Genomic DNA, 19091 nt, shown 5'->3' on the forward strand with positions numbered 1-19091 from the left:
TGGAACTTGTGGTGTGGGCACTGCGATGAGGGCTCTTTTCAAAGCATCCACAGCATCCGTATGCTGCGGAAGCCATTCCCAAGGGCTGGAGAATAGCCAATGTTGTCCCTCTGTTTAAGAAGGGTAGCAAGGATAATCCAGGGAACTACAGGCCGGTGAGCCTTACTTCAGTGGTAGGGAAATTACTGGAGAGAATTCTTCGAGACAGGATCTACTCCCATTTGGAAGCAAATGGACGTATTAGTGAGAGGCAGCATGGTTTTGTGAAGGGGAGGTCGTGTCTCACTAACTTGATAAGAGTTTTTCGAGGAGGTCACTAAGATGATTGATGCAGGTAGGGCAGTAGATGTTGTCTATATGGACTTCAGTAAGGCCTTTGACAAGGTCCCTCATGGTAGACTAGTACAAAAGGTGAAGTCACACGGGATCAGGGGTGAGCTGGCAAGGTGGATATAGAACTGGCTAGGTCATAGAAGGCAGAGAGTAGCAATGGAAGGATGCTTTTCTAATTGGAGGGCTGTGACCAGTGGTGTTCCACAGGGATCAGTGCTGGGACCTTTGCTCTTTGTAGTATATATAAATGATTTGGAGGAAAATGTAACTGGTCTGATTAGTAAGTTTGCAGACGACACAAAGGTTGGTGGAATTGTGGATAGCGATGAGGACTGTCAGAGGATACAGCAGGATTTAGATTGTTTGGAGACTTGGGCGGAGAGATGGCAGATGGAGTTTAATCTGGACAAATGTGAGGTAATGCATTTTGGAAGGTCTAATGCAGGTAGGGAATATACAGTGAATGGTAGAACCCTCAAGAGTATTGAAAGTCAAAGAGATCTAGGAGTACAGGTCCACAGGTCACTGAAAGGGGCAACACAGCTGGAGAAGGTAGTCAAGAAGGCATACGGCATGCTTGCCTTCATAGAATCATAGAATCATAGAAGTTTACAGCATGGAAACAGGCCCTTCGGCCCAACCAGTCCATGCCGCCCAGTTTTTACCATTAAGCTAGTCCCAGTTGCCCGCACTTGGCCCATAACCCTCTATACCCATCTTACCCATGTAACTATCTAAATGCTTTTTAAAAGACACAATTGTACCCGCCTCTACTACTACCTCTGGCAGCCCATTCCAGACACTCACTACCCTCTGAGTGAAGAAATTGCCCCTCTGGGCCCTTCTGAATCTCTCCCCTCTCACCTTAAACCTATGCCCTCTAGTTTTAGACTCCCCTACCTTTGGGAAAAGATGTTGACTATCTACCTTATCTATGCCCCTCATTATTTTATAGACCTCTATAAGATCACCCCTAAGCCTCCTACGCTCCAGGGAAAAAAGTCCCAGTCTATCCAGCCTCTCCTTATAACTCAAACCATCAAGTCCCGGTAACATCCTAGTAAATCTTTTCTGCACTCTTTCTAGTTTAATAATATCCTTTCTATAATAGGGTGACCAGAACTGCACACAGTATTCCAAGTGTGGCCGTACCAATGTCTTGTACAACTTCAACAAGACGTCCCAACTCCTGTATTCAATGTTCTGACCAATGAAACCAAGAATGCCGAATGCCTTCTTCACCACCCTGTCCACCTGCGACTCCACCTTCAAGGAGCTATGAACCTGTACTCCTAGATCTCTTTGTTCTATAACTCTCCCCAACGCCATACCATTAACTGAGTAGGTCCTGGCCTGATTCGATCTGCCAAAATGCATCACCTCACATTTATCTAAATTAAACTCCATCTGCCATTCGTCGGCCCACTGGCCTAATTGATCAAGATCCCGTTGCAATCCTAGATAACCTTCTTCACTATCCACTGTGCCACCAATCTTGGTGTCATCTGCAAACTTACTAACCATGCCTCCTAAATTCTCATCCAAATCATTAATATAAATCACAAATAACAGTGGACCCAGCACAGATCCCTGAGGCACACCACTGGTCACAGGCCTCCAGTTTGAAAAACAACCCTCTACAACCACCCTCTGCCTTCTGTCGTCCAGCCAATTTTGAATCCAATTGGCAACCTCACCCTGGATCCCGTGAGCTTTAACCTTCTGCAACAACCTACCATGCGGTACCTTGTCAAAGGCTTTGCTAAAGTCCATGTAGACAACGTCTACTGCACTGCCCTCATCTACCTTCTTGGTCACTCCCTCAAAAAACTCAATCAAATTTGTGAGACATGATTTTCCACGCATAAAGCCATGCTGACTGCCCCGAATCAGTCCTTGCCTCTCTAAATGCTTGTAGATCCTGTCTCTCAGAATACCTTCTAGCAACTTACCTACTACAGACGTTAGGCTCACAGGTCTGTAGTTCCCAGGCTTTTCCCTGCTGCCCTTCTTAAACAAGGGCACAACATTCGCCACTCTCCAATCTTCAGGCACCTCACCTGTGGCTGCCGATGATTCAAATATCTCGGTTAGGGGACCCGCAATTTCCTCCCTAGCCTCCCACAACATCCTGGGATACATTTCATCAGGTCCCGGGGATTTATCTACCTTGATGCGCTTTAAGACTTCCAGCACCTCCTCCTCTGTAATATGCACACTTCTCAAGACATCACTATTTATTTCCCTTAGTTTCCTAACATCCATGCCTTTCTCCACCGTGAATACCGATGAGAAATATTCATTCAGGATCTCACCCAACTCTTGTGGCTCTGCACATAGATGTCCTTGTTGATCCTTAAGAGGCCCTACTCTGTCCCTAGTTACTCTTTTCCCCTTTATGTATCTGTAGAATCTCTTTGGATTCTCCCTTGCATTATTTGCCAAAGCAATTTCATGTCCCCTTTTTGCCCTCCTGATTTCCCTCTTAACTCTATTTCGACAATCTCTATACTCTTCAAGGGATCCACTTGATCCAAGTTGCTTATGTACGTCATATGCCTCCTTCTTCTTTTTGACCAGAGTCTCAATATCTCGAGTCATCCAGGGTTCCCTATTTCTACCAGCCTTGCCCTTCACTCTAAAGGGAATGCGCTTACCCTGCACCCTGGTTAACACATTTTTAAAAGCCTCCCATTTACCAGCCGTCCCTTTGCCTGCCAATAGTCTCCCCCAATCTACCTCTGCAAGTTCCTGTCTGATACCATCAAAATTGGCCTTGCCCCAATTAAGAATTTTAACTCTTGGGCCAGACCTATCATTCTCCATAGCTATCTTAAAACTAATGGAATTATGGTCACTTGTCCCAAAGTGATCCCTCACTAACACTTCTGTCACTTGCCCTTCCTTATTTCCTAAGACGAGGTCAAGTTTTGCCCCCTCTCTAGTCGGTCCATCCACATACTGAATGAGAAATTCCTCCTGAATACATTCAACAAATTTCCCTCCATCCAAGCCCCTAATGCTATGGCTGTCCCAGTCAATGTTGGGAAAGTTAAAGTCCCCTACTACTACCACCCTATTATTCTTGCAGCTATCTGTAATCTCCTTACATATTTGCTCCTCAATTTCCCGCTGACTATTTGGGGGCCTGTAGTACAGTCCTACCAAGGTGATCTCTCCCTTCTTATTTTTCAGTTCCACCCATATAGACTCAGTGGGCGAACCCTCGGATATATCCCCTCTAAGTACTGCCGTGATGTTCTCCCTAATCAAAAACGCCACTCCCCCTCCTCTCTTACCTCCTGTTCTATCCTTTCTAAAGCATCTGTACCCCGGAACATTGAGCTGCCAGTCCTGCCCCTCCCTTAGCCATGTTTCAGTCATAGCTATAATATCCCAGTCCCATGTGCCCGTCCATGCCCTGAGTTCATCCGCTTTGCCCGTCAGGCCCCTTGCATTGAAATAAATGCATTTTAATGTAGACCTTCCTTGCTCTCTGCCCTGCTTTCTCTGGTCATGCTTTACACAATCTCCCTTCCTGCCTTTTGTTTCTGTCCCCACTGACTTCCTACATCGGTTCCCATCCCCCTGGCACATTAGTTTAAACCCTCCCCAACTTCATTGGCCGGGGCATTGAGTATAAGAATTGGCAAGTCATGTTGCAGCTGTATAGAACCTTAGTTAGGCCACACTTGGAGTATAGTGTTCAATTCTGGTCGCCACACTACCAGAAGGATGTGGAGGCTTTAGAGAGGGTGCAGAAGAGATTTACCAGAATGTTGCCTGGTATGGAGGGCATTGGCTATGAGGAGCGGTTGAATAAACTCGGTTTGTTCTCACTGGAACGAAGGAGGTTGAGGGGCGACCTGATAGAGGTCTACAAAATTATGAGGGGCATAGACAGAGTGGATAGTCAGAGGCTTTTCCCCGGGGTAGAGGGGTCAATTACTAGGGGGCATAGGTTTAAGGTGAGAGGGGCAAGGTTTAGAGTAGATGTACGAGGCAAGTTTTTTACGCAGAGGGTAGTGGGTGCCTGGAACTCGCTGCCGGAGGAGGTGGTGGAAGCAGGGACGATAGTGACATTTAAGGGGCATCTTGACAAATACATGAATAGGATGGGAATAGAGGGCTACGGACCCAGGAAGTGTAGAAGATTGTAGTTTAGTCGGGCAGCATGGTCGGCACAGGCTTGGAGGGCCGAAGGGCCTGTTCCTGTGCTGTACATTTCTTTGTTCTTTGTTCTTTCTTTAGGAGGTCTGAGAGGGGCGCTGCCTTGCTGGCGAAACCGTCAATATGGTTTCGGCAGTAGCCAACCAGTCCTAAAAACGACCGGAGGGCTGAAACATTCTGGGGAAGGGGCAATTTGGCAATCAAGTCAATTCTTTTCTGCTCGATCTCGCGTTTACCATGCGTGATAATCATACCCAAATATATCAGCTTGTTTTCCATAATTTGGGCCTTTTTGGGGTTTACTTTGCAGCCAATCTGTTGTAGGAGTTCCAGGAGTTCGGACAGAAGCTCGATGTGCTCTGCCTTGGTGTCTGTCTGCAGTGATAGGTCGTCCACATACTGGACCAGACATTCGGGGCGAGAACATTTCGCTAAACCATTTGCCAGCTGTCGGTGGAAAATGGAGGGGGAGTTGTGGAATCCTTGTGGAAGGCATGTCCACGTATACTGCTGAGCTTTAAAGGTGAAGGCAAATTTGTATTGGCACGCTTTTGCCAATGAAATGGACCAGAATCTGTTACTCATGTCCAAAACCGTAAAATATCGTGAGTTGAGTCCCTGTTTGAGCATGGTCTCGGGACTTGTGGCTACCGTGGGGGCTGCTGTGGGGGTGACTTTGTTGAGTTCCCGGTAATCGCTGGTCAGTCGCCATGATCCATTGGGCTTTCTCACTGGCCAAATCGGGCATTATTAGTGGAGGCTACTGGTCTGAGTACACCCTGCTCTAATAAGCTGTCGATAACTTTTGAGATTTCTCCCTCTGCCTCTTGGGGAAATCCGTATTGCTTTTGGGGTCTAGGGTCAGGTCCTGTGATTTGAATGGAATCAATCATCCGGCCACAGTCGTGTTTGTGGGTCGCGAATGCTGTCCTGTGCTTCTGCAGAACTGCCCTAACCTGCTTGTCTGTGCTAATCGTGGTCGGGTCAAACCAGAAATTGCCGACTGCGCTAATCTTGTTTGCGTATTCACCTACTGTGAGCGTTGCGGGGGCTCTTGCGGATTTTGCCATTTTCCAGACACATTGGTTGACTGGATCAAAGGACAGGTTGTGGGAATTCATAAAGTCTATGCCCAAAATGTGTTCTGCTGTGTGGGGCAGGTCGACTAAGACTATGGGGTGCTTGGTGGTGATGTTGCCGATTTGAATGGGTACAGGGGCGGTGATGTGTCCCTGTTGTGAGTGGCCTGTGAAACCGCTGAGGGTGATTGTGGCTGTAGTGGGCCACGTGTCCTTTTGGAACATGGTGGAGGAATTAATTGTGGTGTGGGACCCTCCTGTGTCCCAGAGAAATTCGATGGGCTGTCCCCGTACTTTCGCTGCAACTACCGGTCGGCCCGACCTATCCCAAAGGGTGTCGCAGACCCAAGTGAGGGAGCCCGAACACCGTCAGTCAGTTCCGTTCAGGTCTGCTTGGTCTGAACGGGTGCTTACACTATGGACTGGCTTTGTCCTGTTCCTATTCAGAGTGCCTGTCTGCTGGGCTCTCTGTGGCTTTTGTGGGGCATTGCATTCTCGTGCAAAGTGTCCTAATTGTCCACAGTTGTAACACTCCTGTGGTTTCTGTGGGGGGGCTGTTCCTTCCTTTGTTTACTCATGCGGGGTTCTGGTGCTGTGTGGATATCTGCCTCTGCCTGCTGTTCTTCGGGTTTCTTAATTACGGGTTTGTTTTGGACAGATTGCTCCCCAGTGCGGGACAATCTTTTTAAAACCCATTTCTCATTGTGGGCTTCCTCTGAGGGGTCATAGTTGGTACAGGCTTTTTGTCCTGCCTCTGTGGCATGGGAGATAAGGGTGCGGGTCCATTTGGCCATACCGTCTTGGGACAAATGGTCGCGGTCTAAATTTCCGAAAACGGCTGTGAAATGGACCCACAGGCGTCCAGCAAACGCTGTGGGATGTTCTGTCTTTTTCTGCCTGCACTTATTCAGGCCTTCTACGGGGTCATCTCTGTTGTAGCCGATCACGTCTAGTATCGCTGTGTGCATTTCTGCAAGGGTGCCTCCTCCTACATTCTGTGGGTCGGGAAGGGCTGCTACGACCGAAGGGTCTAAGCTCAAAACTGTGAGCTTCACTTGCTCACGCTCGTCCAGGCCATACATGGTCGCCTGCTGCTTTACTCTGGCAAAGAAGTGGTGGGGTCTAAGGTGGGGTGGAACGGTGTGATTTTCTCGCACGCATCCCATAATTGGGTCATGGTTAAGGGGGTCGTGTACAGGAATTCCGTGTCTCCTTCCGATGTGACTGTGCGGTGGGTGATTACTGGGTTCATTGGTGCCTGAACTATCTGCTCTGTGGGTGGTTGGGGCGCTTTTCTCTTCTGGGGCTTTCCTTGCGCACGTGTTCCTTGAACATACCTATGCGCTGTCACATTTAATTCTTCCCAATCCGGGCCGTCTTCTGCACCTAACTGGGATCCAAAGGTGCTCTGGAACCCATTCTGAACTGAAAGCAAAGACTGAAGTTCTGCAATCTGCTTCTGGCACTTTGCGTGGCCTAATGAGCTTTGTCGGTGCTCCGTGGTGGCAGCATGGAGTGCTCGTAATGCTGCTTTCAGGTCGCTACACTGCCGTTGCAATGCCTCTACCTGTTTCTCTGTTTCCCCTCTTACCAGGACTGCACGTTGCGTGTCCTGATAGGCCATTTCGTACTGTGTCCGGAAGCTACTTAGGTGCGCCAGACAAGACTGGTATGCCCTCTTGCATCATCCACCTCTCCGTCCTTTGCTGCTAACTTCCTTCTCAACTCTATGTTCTCTTTCTCAACCTCACTTACATCGACCTTGCTCTTTCGATGTATTCCTTCTATCTCTTTACGGAGCGTCCGAACGACCTCCTCTGTGCCTCGTAATTGTGCCAGACAGGACACGATTGCCATCGGCTTGCGAGCTTTCCCTAAGCTCTTCTTATGGATCTCTGACAGGTTCTCCCACCAAGCATGTCCGATACTCCCGGGTCCTGTTTCCTCATTGTCACAGAATTCACTCCAAAGGGGCCATCCCTTCCCTTTGAGATATTTTCTGATCTCTTCTTCCCAAACGGGACACTGTCCTACTCTACTGCTGGTCGCTGCGACCACAAATTCTTCAGGGTTCATGAGGCGTTGCATTGCCTGCATTGCCATCTTTCCTCTCTAAATACTCTCTTAAAATTTTGGAACGAGGGGTACTAAGGCTGTGCTGTAATTATGGGTACGGCTTTCGCTATTTTCCGGAATACAAACTCCCAACAGTTTTTCGCAACAAAAATCTATCAGTTTTACCTTATAGCCCTGTTAGTTACGCATGCATTAACACGCTTCCGAATTATGAGGATTGATCAGAACTGCTTGAACACTTGTGGTTATTTCTGTTCCCAATTGGATTCTAAATTCAAATTTTGGGTTCTCCCGGAGTGGTTAGGCCACTTCTAAGTCGGATCCCACCAGAGTCGCCAGTAATATGTTGCTAACTTTTGGTTGGTTCAATTTGCTCTGTTTTATAACCTTTGCTCTAGAGTCGCCAGGTATCTTTATGATACCGCCACAAGGTTCAAGTTCAAGTACTGATCAATAACTCAACACATCAATTAGTAAGATTCAAATCAGAACACATTTATTATACACAGTCAATCGCTACTCATGCATAAATTCTACTTAATAAACTATCTCTATCACTAACAGGCCTATACTTAGCTTTGGACTGGCCCACCTGGTCAGGGGAACAAATGGCCTTTCGTTCGGGTTCTGAAACTGGAGGATTCAAAAGCTGGTATGGACTGGTAGCTAGGAGAGCCTATCTCGTAGCGAGCGCTGACTGGAGACTTACTTGGTTGATGCGGCAGCTTAGACAGTTCACTCTCAAGGGTTGATTCGCTGCTGAGTGACCCTGCCAAGAAGGACGAATTGAACTTGGGGACTCTACTTTATAGTGCCCAGGGGCTTCCCTCCCCTTTGGGCGGACCCTGGACCTGGTTCCAAGTGATTGGACTGCGTTCCGATCACTTGGATCGATTTCTCCAATACTGGAGTTGTTCCCTGATCGCTGGGCGGTCCCTAAGTGTCCGTTGGCCTTCCTTTGTCTTGGCCCCTACTGGCGCCGAGGAGCCTGGCTTGGCCTTATTCACCTTAAATGTTTCAATTGTTCCCGGGATCGCTCATTAATATGCAGTTTGGCTGCTGGTTTCGGTGCTGTCTGGGCTTCTGCAAAGTCTAATACACAGGAAACTTTGCACCTGCTAGTTTTTGCCTGTGTTGGCTGAATTTCCCTGCATCCTTTGTGGATCTCCATTTTAAGCCGGGAAGTGGCCAACCCAGGTGGCTACACTGTCCATGCCCCTCGTAATCTTGTGCACCTCAATCAGGTCACCCCTCAGTCTTCTCGGCTTCAGAGAAAACAGCACAAGCCAAGGGGGGGCAGGGTAGTGCAGTGGTTAGCACTGCTGCCCCACGGCGCTGCAGTCTCAGGTTCGATCCCGGCCCTGGGTCACAGTCCGTGTGGAGTTCGCACATTCTCCCCGTGTTTGCGTGGGTTTCGCCCCCACAACCCAAAGATGTGCAGGTGGATTGGCCAAACTAAATTGCCCCTTAATTGGGAAAAAAAACAATTGGGTTCTCTAAATTTATTTAAAAAATGAAAGCAACCCACGCCTTCCAACCTCTCTTAATAACTGAAATGTTCCATCCCAGGCAACATCCTGGTGAATCTCCTCTGCACCCCCTCCAGTGCAATCACCTCCTTCCTATAATGTGGCGACCAGAATCGCACACAGTGCTCCAGCTGAGGCTTTATCAATAGTCTATACAACTCCAACATGACTTCCTTGATCTCAGCATTAATGAAAGAGCAGTGAGTTCTCCCCGTGACCTGGGCCAACATTTTCTTCTTGACCAGAATTAGATGAACATCGCCCAGTGTCTTTGGCTGTCGCGTTTGTCTCAATTACAGTTTGTTGGTTCTGAAGTGCCCTGGGGCTATGACTGCGTTGCCAGCTCGGTTCAGCGAGTGGCACAATTGCTTCAGTCCCACTCCAGGGACCTTGACATAAAACCCAGGCTGACGTTCCAGTGCCACACTGAGGGAGTGCTGCACCATCTTTCAGATGTGACATTAAAGCCATTGCCCTCACTGCCCCCTTGGATAGATACAAAAGGTGCCTTGGCCGTTGTTTGATAAAGGGCCAGGAAATTCTCTCTGGTGCCCTGGCCAATGTTTATCTCTCAAAGATTATCACTCAAGATAAACTGGTTATTATCACGGCTGTTTGTGGGCTGCTGCTGTGTACATATTGGGGCTGGCTACGTTTTTCTCACTTTCAGCAGTGACTCAAACAGTATTTCATTGTCCATAAAGTGTTTTTGTGATGTCCTGAGATTGTGCCCGGGGCTATAGAAATGGAGGTTTACCTGTTTTAGTAACTGGTTATGAACCTGCGGCAGGCTCTGCCCCAGGCTGCACCGTTTAATCTGTAGAGACAGCACTGCCCCTGTAGCGCTTTTCACTCTGCCCCTCCCCACCCCCACCACCTTTTTGCACCTGTCAGTTTGCAGAGTCTTACTGCGTATGCCGTAACTGACTGTAGGTGAGGATGTTTGAAAGAGGTGAGCAGGCGCCGTCTTATTGTCCCTCTTGATGAGATGTTGAACTGAGACCCCCATCTGCCCTCTCGGGTGGATGTAAACGATCCCATGGCCACTGGTTCGAAAAGTATTGGAAGTACCCAGCAGGTCAGGCAGCCTCTGTGGAGCGAGACAGAATTAGCTTTTCAGGTCGATGATCAGGAGTTCTGATGCTCATTACAATCTGAAACGTTAACTCTGGCTTTTCTCTCCGCAGATGCTGCCTGACCTGCTGAGTGCTTCCAGAAATTTTTGTCCTTTCTTTGCTTTATCCCTCAATCAACAGCACAAGAAAACAGATGACCTTGTCATTATCCCATTGCTGTTTGTGGAATCTTACTGGGCGCAGATTGGTTGCTGCGTTTCCTGCATTACAACAGTGACCACATTTCACAAATGCTGATTGGCTGTAAAACACTTTGATGGTGATTTCTGGAGAGTGCTAGATAATTGCTTCCTTCCCACTGGCTGTGTTTTGTAGGTCTGGTGCCCAATGTCACCCGAGTTTTACAGAGAGTACGTTGCGATTAAGACGAGGAAGAGAATGCTGCTTTACGTGATGAACCCCAACAAGTTCAGAGCTTGTCAGTTCTTGATTCGCTTCCATGAGAGGAGAAATGACAAGATCATAGTGTTTGCGGACAATGTGTTTGCACTCAAGGAGTACGCGATCAAACTAAACAAGTAAGTCACGGCTGAGAGAACCTCTGGCACCGCCTTCCGAGATCAGGGTCAGGGTGAAACCTAGCTCACGAAGATGCAGAGAGCGGGAAAGTCAGTGGCTTTTTACAGGGCCGGCCTGTGGGTGGAGTGTGGGTGTGGCAGGATGGCGGCATGGTAGTAGGACATGGACGACCTCTGGTTTGTCAGTGTGGATGGCGACACGGGCAGGCATTGGCTGTGAGTGTGCCCCGCAGATTGTGCCTGCTGCAGTATCAGGCTGTTCAGACATCTCTTGCCTGCCGACGAGCTGTAAACATTGTGTTTGCAGCCTCCAGTGTTCCCATTGCTCGTTCCTCTGGTTTGATTACTCTCACTTTGTCTCACTTTGGATTGCAGAGGAGCTTCCTGGAAATGTTATTTTGCCCTTGCCAGGAGCTGAGGCTGACTGGTGCTTCACTGCAAGCCGACCTCAGGGTGCTCGCTACTTCCCTGATTGAGTGCAGTTTCCTCACTCCATTGATGCGATTAATCAGCCCTCTTAATCCCTGTATTACCTTTTAAAGCTCTCGAGCCGCGTCTTGCTGTACTACTGGGTAGCTGATTAGTCGTAAATACCCAGACTCTCCCTCACTATCTGCTTCCCTTCCACATGATGGTGTTCAGTGAGGCACGGTTACACAATGCTCCCGGTATCAGAGAGCCTGGGTAAAGAAGCCAACATCCTGCCAAAACTATTGAACCCAGCTTGCCTGCGGTGTGTAGAGATGGAGGGTTTGTTGGTGAGAAATAGTGATCAATAGTTCAAAATGAAAGACCTCCAATTCCTGAAGGTCAATTAACATTAGTAATAATAAGCTTTGGTTAAAAAAATGAAACTATCTTTGACAGCTTACTGTACAGAATTTGAGGTGGGGTGTCTGTCATTATTCATTATTACCAATTTGAATAACAGATTAGTAAATATTAGCCAGGTTGGTAACAGTTTACAGATTCTGGGCTGACTTTGCAGGGATTCAGAGTTCAGTTCCCACTGTGGCAAGTTGCGATATGGAATTGCCTTGGTTACTATGGTCTGGCAGTACTTTGCTGTTGGAGGTGGGGTTGAGATTTTAGAATAACTCGTGCCTCTCATTCCTTGAATTTCAGGCCTTACATTTATGGACCAACGTCACAGGGTGAAAGGATGCAGATTCTGCAGAACTTCACTCACAACCCAAAGATAAACACCATTTTTATTTCCAAGGTAAATGGGAAGGAAGCTGGATTTTAGTGCTCAAGTTATTTTGGTTGTCTGTACGAATCCCTGTGCGTGGGTAATGTGTGTGTGGTGCCAACAGTTTCTGCGTCGGTGCATCACGACCTGTTTCTTCCCCTGTACCGTGCTCTGTATTGGCAATACGATGATTGTGATGTGGCACTTACACTCTGATCTCTGGTAGGTGGGCGACACATCATTTGATCTGCCTGAAGCCAATGTACTGATACAGATATCATCACACGGGGGATCCAGGCGTCAAGAGGCTCAAAGATTGGGCAGAGTGCTACGGGCCAAGAAAGGTGAGAGCACTTCCCTGCTGTTATTGCGAGCGTTCTGGGGTGGATGTCTTTTAAAATTTGTTAATGGGTGTGGGCGTCACTGATTAGACTGGCATTTATTGCCCATCCCTAATTGACTTTGAGGTGGTGGTGAGCCATCTTCTTCAACCGCTGCAGTCAATGTGGTGTAGGTACCCCCCACGGTGCTGTTAGGGAGGGTGTTGCGGTATTTTGATCCAACAATGTGTCATGTGAGAGTACCTTTAAGAAATGGGTGTTTATCAGTGATGTCAGAGTGTGGGTGGAGCTGGGCTGTCTGTCAGCTTTTAGTTTCGCTTTGAGGAAAAGCTTGGGTGTGTCTGCGTTTTTTTGATTTCGTTTTAGTGTTGGAGCTGAAGCCAGCCAAAGAAGGTGTAATTTTGATCTCTCTGCCATCTAAAGACTATCTCTAGATCATTTGGTGAATTCAGAGTGATAACTGTTCTCAGTAGTGAATTTAAACCTGATGTGCTTTTGTTAAAAGGTTTTTTTTGTCTTATGGATGTTAAAAGGAAAGTTTAAGGATTATTTAGAGTGTTGTATTCTTTGGGGGCGTATTTGAATTGATGGTTGCTCAGATGTTCACTGTATGTTTTTAAAAAGTTAACTGAGTTCATAGAATAAACATTGTTTTGCTTTAAAAATTAATTTTAAATTTCTGCTGCACCACGCCTGTAGAGTGGGCCTTGTGCTCCCCATACCATAATCTAGTCAAATGTGTGGGCCAGGTGAACTCAATGATACACTTTGGGGTTCTCTACACCCTGACTCATAACAAATGACTGAAGGATTGATGCTATACTTCCAAGTCATGATGGTGAGTGACTTGGCGGCGGGGAATTTGCAGGTGATGGTGTTCCCAGGTATCTGCCCTTGTCCTTCTAGTTAGTCCCAGGTTTAGCAGGTGCTGTCAAAGGGAGCCATGGCAATTTGCTGCTATTAATCTTGTAGATGATGCACTCTGTCATTGTGAGAGGGAGTTAATGTTTAAGATGGTGAAAAAGATGCTGATCAAATGGGCTTATTTGTCCTGGATGATGTCGAGCTTCCTGAGTGTTGTTGGAGCTGCACTCATCCAGGCAAGTGGAGAGTATTCCACCACATTCCTGACTTGTGCTTTGTTGATGGTGGACAGGCTTTGGGGATTCAGGAAGTGGGTTACTCGTTCAGAATTCCTAGCCTCTGACCTCCTCTTGTAGCCACAGTATTTATATGGCGAGTGCAGTTTATAGTCAATGGTAACCCCCAGGATGTTGTCACTGGGGGATTCAGCGATAGTAATGCTATAAAATATCAAGGGCACAAGGCTAGATTCTCTCTTGTTAGAGATGGTCTGTGTTTTTGTGGTGTGAATGTAACTTTCCACTTGCCAACCCAGGCCGGGATATTGTTGAGCTCCGATGTGAACTCTGTAATCAGTGCTAGGAAGCAGGTCTTGACTCCTTCCACTTCACGTTTATTGTGTTTAGCCATCACTTCAACAGCAAAACAGTGCCACCTGTATCCCCTTTATATATCGATGCAATCTATTAAACAATTCCAACTTAACTATTAGGGAACATTAACTCTTGCCTAACAGATATTGTCCATACAGATGTATGAGCTAGGAGTAGGGGGAGGCCCCTGGGTGCTTCTGCCATTCAACAAGACCGCGGCTGGTCTGATTGTGAACGGAACTCCACATTCTCGCTCACCCCCAATAACCCCCAGGTCGTGCTGCATTGGACATGGACTGCTTCAGGAGCCGCGAATGGTGCTGAACATTCAGCAATCATCAGCCACCCTCCACCTTCTGACCTTATGATGGAGGTAATGTCATTGATGAAGCAGCTGAAGATGGTTGGGTCTAGGACACTACCCTGAGGAACTCCTGCCGTGATGTTTCAGGACTGAGATGTGTTTTGACCACTGCTGATGCTGTTGCTGAGTAAGCCAGCCCCCTGACCAAAGTCTGTCTCACTGATCATCAACCTTTTTTTATTGAGAAAACGCGGAGGACCTCAAAAGCATAGAACTCCAGTATCACCATTAAATTTAAAAAATAATTATTAAAAAATACCTGAAGCACACAACTTAAGCAATAACTTAAACTACCTTTATGGGCAGCACGGTAGTATACTGGTTATCACTACAGCACTGTGGCTTCACAGCGCCAGGGTCGCAGGTTCGATTCCCGGCTTGGGTCACTGTCTGTGCAGAGTCTGCACGTTCTCCCCGTGTCTGCGTGGGTTTCCTCCAGTTTCCTCCCTCAATTCCCGAACGGCGTGCTGTTAGGTAATTTGGACATTCTGAATTCTCCCTCTGTGTACCCGAACAGGCGCCGGAATGTGGCGACTAGGGGATTTTCACAGTAACTTCATTGCAGTGTTAATGTAAGCCGACTTGTGACAATGAAGATTATTTTTAAAATTATTTAAAGACAAAATCAGATAAATCAGCCACATCGAACAACTGTCAAAAAACATGCTTGGTCAAAAGTACGCAATTAAACTACCTTTTTGGTAACAATGCCGTATAAATCCTTAACTGTAGAATTCCAGTAAACATTACCTAAGTCAAGGAATTGCTGTCACATGAATAAAGGCGTACCTCATGAATTCCCAGGCATGTCCACTCTAACGTCAATAACCCCCATTGACCCCCATCGAGTTTCTGTCTCTTGCAAAGTCTACAGATGTCTGATTGTCTCTTTTTTTCTCATAAGTGTTTGATATTGCCTTTTTGACTACTTTGCACTCTGCAGATTGTTCTCATCTGCTTGCATTCACTCTCATGGCCATATCTGACAGAACACTCTCTAACATTTTGGTCCAAGTACCTTTTGCCCTACTCAACATCCTTTCAAATGAGGTGAAATATTTTTCAACCCCACCCTCTGTAAGCTTTGTAAGAAGTCTTACAACACCAGGTTAAAGTCCAACAGGTTTGTTTCAAACACTAGCTTTCGGAGCACTGCTCAGGCACCTGAGGAAGGAGCAGTGCTCCGAAAGCTAGTGTTTGAAACAAACCTTTTGGACTTTAACCTGGTGTTGTAAGACTTCTTACTGTGCCCACCCCAGTCCAACGCCGGCATCTCCACATCATTTCTGTTTCGTTACATCTGTCATTTTCTTATTCCTTCTCTCTTTCTAACTCGAGTCTCTTCATTTCTCTCTTTTTCTTTTTCTTGTAGTTCAGGTTTTCTTGGTTGCATTTCTTTTTCAAGCTTAAGCTTCCTGCCTTTGCCTCTTGCTAGAAGAACATAAGAACTAGGAGCAGGAGTAGGCCATCTGGCCCCTCGAGCCTGCTCCGCCCTTCAATGAGATCATGGCTGATCTTTTGTGGACTCGGCTCCACTTTCCGGCCTGAACACCATAACCCTTAATCCCTTTATTCTTCAAAAAACTATCTATCTTTATCTTAAAAACATTTAATGAAGGAGCCTCCACTGCTTCACTGGGCAAGGAATTCCAGAGATTCACAACCCTTTGGGTGAAGAAGTTCCTCCTAAACTCAGTCCTAAATCTACTTCCCCTTATTTTGAGGCTATGCCCCCTAGTTCTGCTTTCACCCGCCAGTGGAAACAACCTGCCCGCATCTATCCTATCTATTCCCTTCATAATTTTATCTGTTTCTATCAGATCCCCCCTCATCCTTCTAAATTCCAACGAGTGCAGTCCCAGTCTACTCAACCTCTCCTCGTAATCCAACCCCTTCAGCTCTGGAATTAACCTAATAGATCTCCTCTGCACACCCTCCAGTGCCAGTACATCCTTTCTCAAGTAAGGAGACCAAAACTGAACACAATACTCCAGGTGTGGCCTCACTAACACCTTATACAATTGCAGCATAATCTCCCTAGTCTTAAACTCCATCCCTCTAGCAATGAAGGACAAAACTCCATTTGCCTTCATAATCACCTGTTGCACCTGTAAACCAACTTTTTGCTTCTTACCATCTCATTGCACTAGCACACCCAGGTCTCTCTGCACAGCAGCATGTTTTAATATTTTATTATTTAAATAATCCCTTTTGCTGTTATTCCTACCAAAATGGATAACCGCACATTTGTCAATAGTGTATTCCATCTACCAGACCCTAGCCCAGTCACTTAGCCTATCCAAATCCCTCTGCAGACTTCCGGTATCCTCTGCACTTTTTGCTTCACCACTCCTCTTAGTGTCGTCTGCAAACGTGGACATATTGCCCTTGGTCCCCAACTCCAAATCATCTATGTAAATTGTGAACAATTGTGGGCCCAACACTGATCCCTGAGGGACACCACTAGCTACTGATTGCCAACCAGAGAAACACCCATTAATCCCATTTAAATTAACCAATCCTCTATCCATGCTACTACTTTCCCCTTAATGCCATGCATCTTTATCTTATGCAGCAACCTTTTGTGTGGCACCTTGTCAAAGGCTTCCTGGAAATCCAGATATACCACATCCATTGGCTCCCTGTTATCTACTGCACTGGTAATGTCCTCAAAAAATTCCACTAAATTAGTTAGGCACAACCTGCCTTTATGAACCCATGCTGCGTCTGCCCAATACGACAATTTCATTCCAGATGCCTCGCTATTTCTTCCTTGATGATAGATTCCAGCGTCTTCCCTACTACCGAAGTTAAGCTCACTGGCCTATAATTACCCGCTTTCTGTCTACCTCCTTTTATAAACAGTGGTGTCATGTTTGCTCATTTCCAATCCGCCGGGACTACCCCAGAGTCTAGTGAATTTTGGTAAATTATCACGAGTGCATTTGCAATTTCCCTAGCCAACTCTTTTAGCACTCTGGGATGCATTCCATCAGGGCCAGGAGACTTGTCTACCTTTAGCCCCATTAGCTTGCCCATCACTACCTCCTTAGTGATAACAATCCTCTCGAGGTCCTCACCTGTCATAGCCTCATTTCTATCAGTCACTGGCATGTTATTTGTGTCTTCCAATGTGAAGACCGACCCAAAAAGCCTGTTCAGTTCCTCAGCCATTTCCTCATCTCCCATTATTAAATCTCCCGTCTCATCCTCTAAAGGACCAATATTTACCTTAGCCACTCTTTTTTTGTTTTATATATCTGTTAGAAACTTTTACTTTCTGGTTTTATATTCTGAGCAAGTTTACTCTCATAATCTATCTTACTCTTCTTTATAGCTTTTTTAGTAGCTTTCTGTTGCCCCCTAAAGTTTTCCCAGTCCTATAGTCTCCCACTAATCTTTGCCACTTTGTATGCTTTTTCCTTCAATTTGATTCTCCCCTATTTCCTTAGATATCCACGGTCGATTTTCCCTCTTTCTACCGTCCTTCCTTTTTGTTGGTATTTCTACCGTCCTTTTTGTTGGTTTCAATCTGCTTCATCTGCAATGGAATTCTTCCTACCTCAAATTGTGTGACACTGTTTCAGGTACCTCCTCTCATTTTAAATGCTGGTTAAGTGCTTTAACCATATCATCAGCCCAATTAAATTCTACTTTTCTTTCCACCTTCACTTCCCTTGCTAACTCGCTCACCTGACCCTTAGCCCAGGATTTCAAACACTCTACAGTCACACCTGCCACCCCAGAAAAGTCTTAGTAACTGCTACAGTCATTCTGTAGTCCAACCATTTTAATATCCTTCAACATAAAACCCCTGAGTTCAGTATCCTCCTCATAAACTCCAATTTATTTTGATCTTGCAAGAGTCCCCAAATTTGTTACCACCACAGTTCATGTTATTAAGTCAGACCCCAAACAAAGTCTGCTTTTTAAAAAAAATTTAGAGTACCCAATTCATTTTTTCCAATTAAGGGGCAATTTAGCATGACCAATCCACCTAGCTTGCACATTTTTGGGTTGTGGGGGCGAAACCCACGCAAACACGGGGAGAATGTGCAAACTCCACACGGACAGTGACCCAGAGCCGGGATCGAACCTGGAACCTTGGCGCCGTGAGGCCGCAGTGCTAACCACTGCGCCACCGTGCTTCCCTCACAAAGTCTGCTTTAAGACCATAAGACACAGGAGCAGAATTAGGCCACTCGGCCCATCGAGTCTGCTCCTCCATTCAATATTTTTCTCATCCCCATTCTCCTGCGTTCTCCCCATAACCCCTGATCCCCTTATTAATCAAGAACCTACCTATCTCTGTCTTAAAGACTCTCAGTGATTTGGCCTCCACAGCCTTCTGCGACAAAGAGTTCCACAGATTCACCACCCTCTGGCTGAAGAAATTCCTCCTCATCTCTGTTTTAAAGGATCGTCCCTTTAGTCTGAGATGGTGTCCTCTGCTTCTAGTTTTTCCTACAAGGGGAAACATCCTCTCCACGTCCACTCTATCCAGGCCTCGCAGTATCCTGTAAGTTTCAATAAGATTCCCCCCTCATCCTTCTAAACTCCCAACGAGTACAGGCCCAGAGTCCTCAAACGTTCCTCATACGACAAGTTCTTCATTCCAGGGATCATTCTTGTGAACCTCCTCTGGATCCTTTCCAAGGCCAGCACATCCTTCCTTAGATACGGGGCCCAAAACTGCTCTCAATACTCCAAATGGGGTCTGACCAGAGCCTTATACAGCCTCAGAAGTACATCCCTGGTCTTGTATTCTAGCCCTCTTGACTTGAATGCTAACATTGCATTTGCCTTCTTAACTTCCGACTGAACCTGCACATTAACCTTAAGAGAATCGTGAACAAGGACTCCCAAGTCCCTTTGTGCTTCGGATTTCCGAAGCAT

General features: G+C 46.6%; 1 protein-coding gene across 3 annotated transcripts in view; it reads left to right on the forward strand.

Annotated features, from left to right (window-relative positions):
* Positions 1-19091, forward strand: part of ercc3 (excision repair cross-complementation group 3) — a 113661-nt gene that overhangs the window by 86022 nt on the left and 8548 nt on the right. For 2 of the 3 annotated variants that reach the window (XM_072468675.1, XM_072468676.1), the window contains 3 exons: positions 10639-10841; positions 11967-12063; positions 12260-12377. In XM_072468675.1, the coding sequence (XP_072324776.1) occupies positions 10639-10841; positions 11967-12063; positions 12260-12377 (418 nt within the window). The remainder of the gene's footprint in view (positions 1-10638; positions 10842-11966; positions 12064-12259; positions 12378-19091) is intronic. The other variant, XM_072468677.1, reaches the window with a different exon arrangement.

Source organism: Scyliorhinus torazame, chromosome 2, assembly GCF_047496885.1.
Source record: "Scyliorhinus torazame isolate Kashiwa2021f chromosome 2, sScyTor2.1, whole genome shotgun sequence".
NCBI classification, from domain to species: Eukaryota; Metazoa; Chordata; class Chondrichthyes; order Carcharhiniformes; family Scyliorhinidae; genus Scyliorhinus; species Scyliorhinus torazame.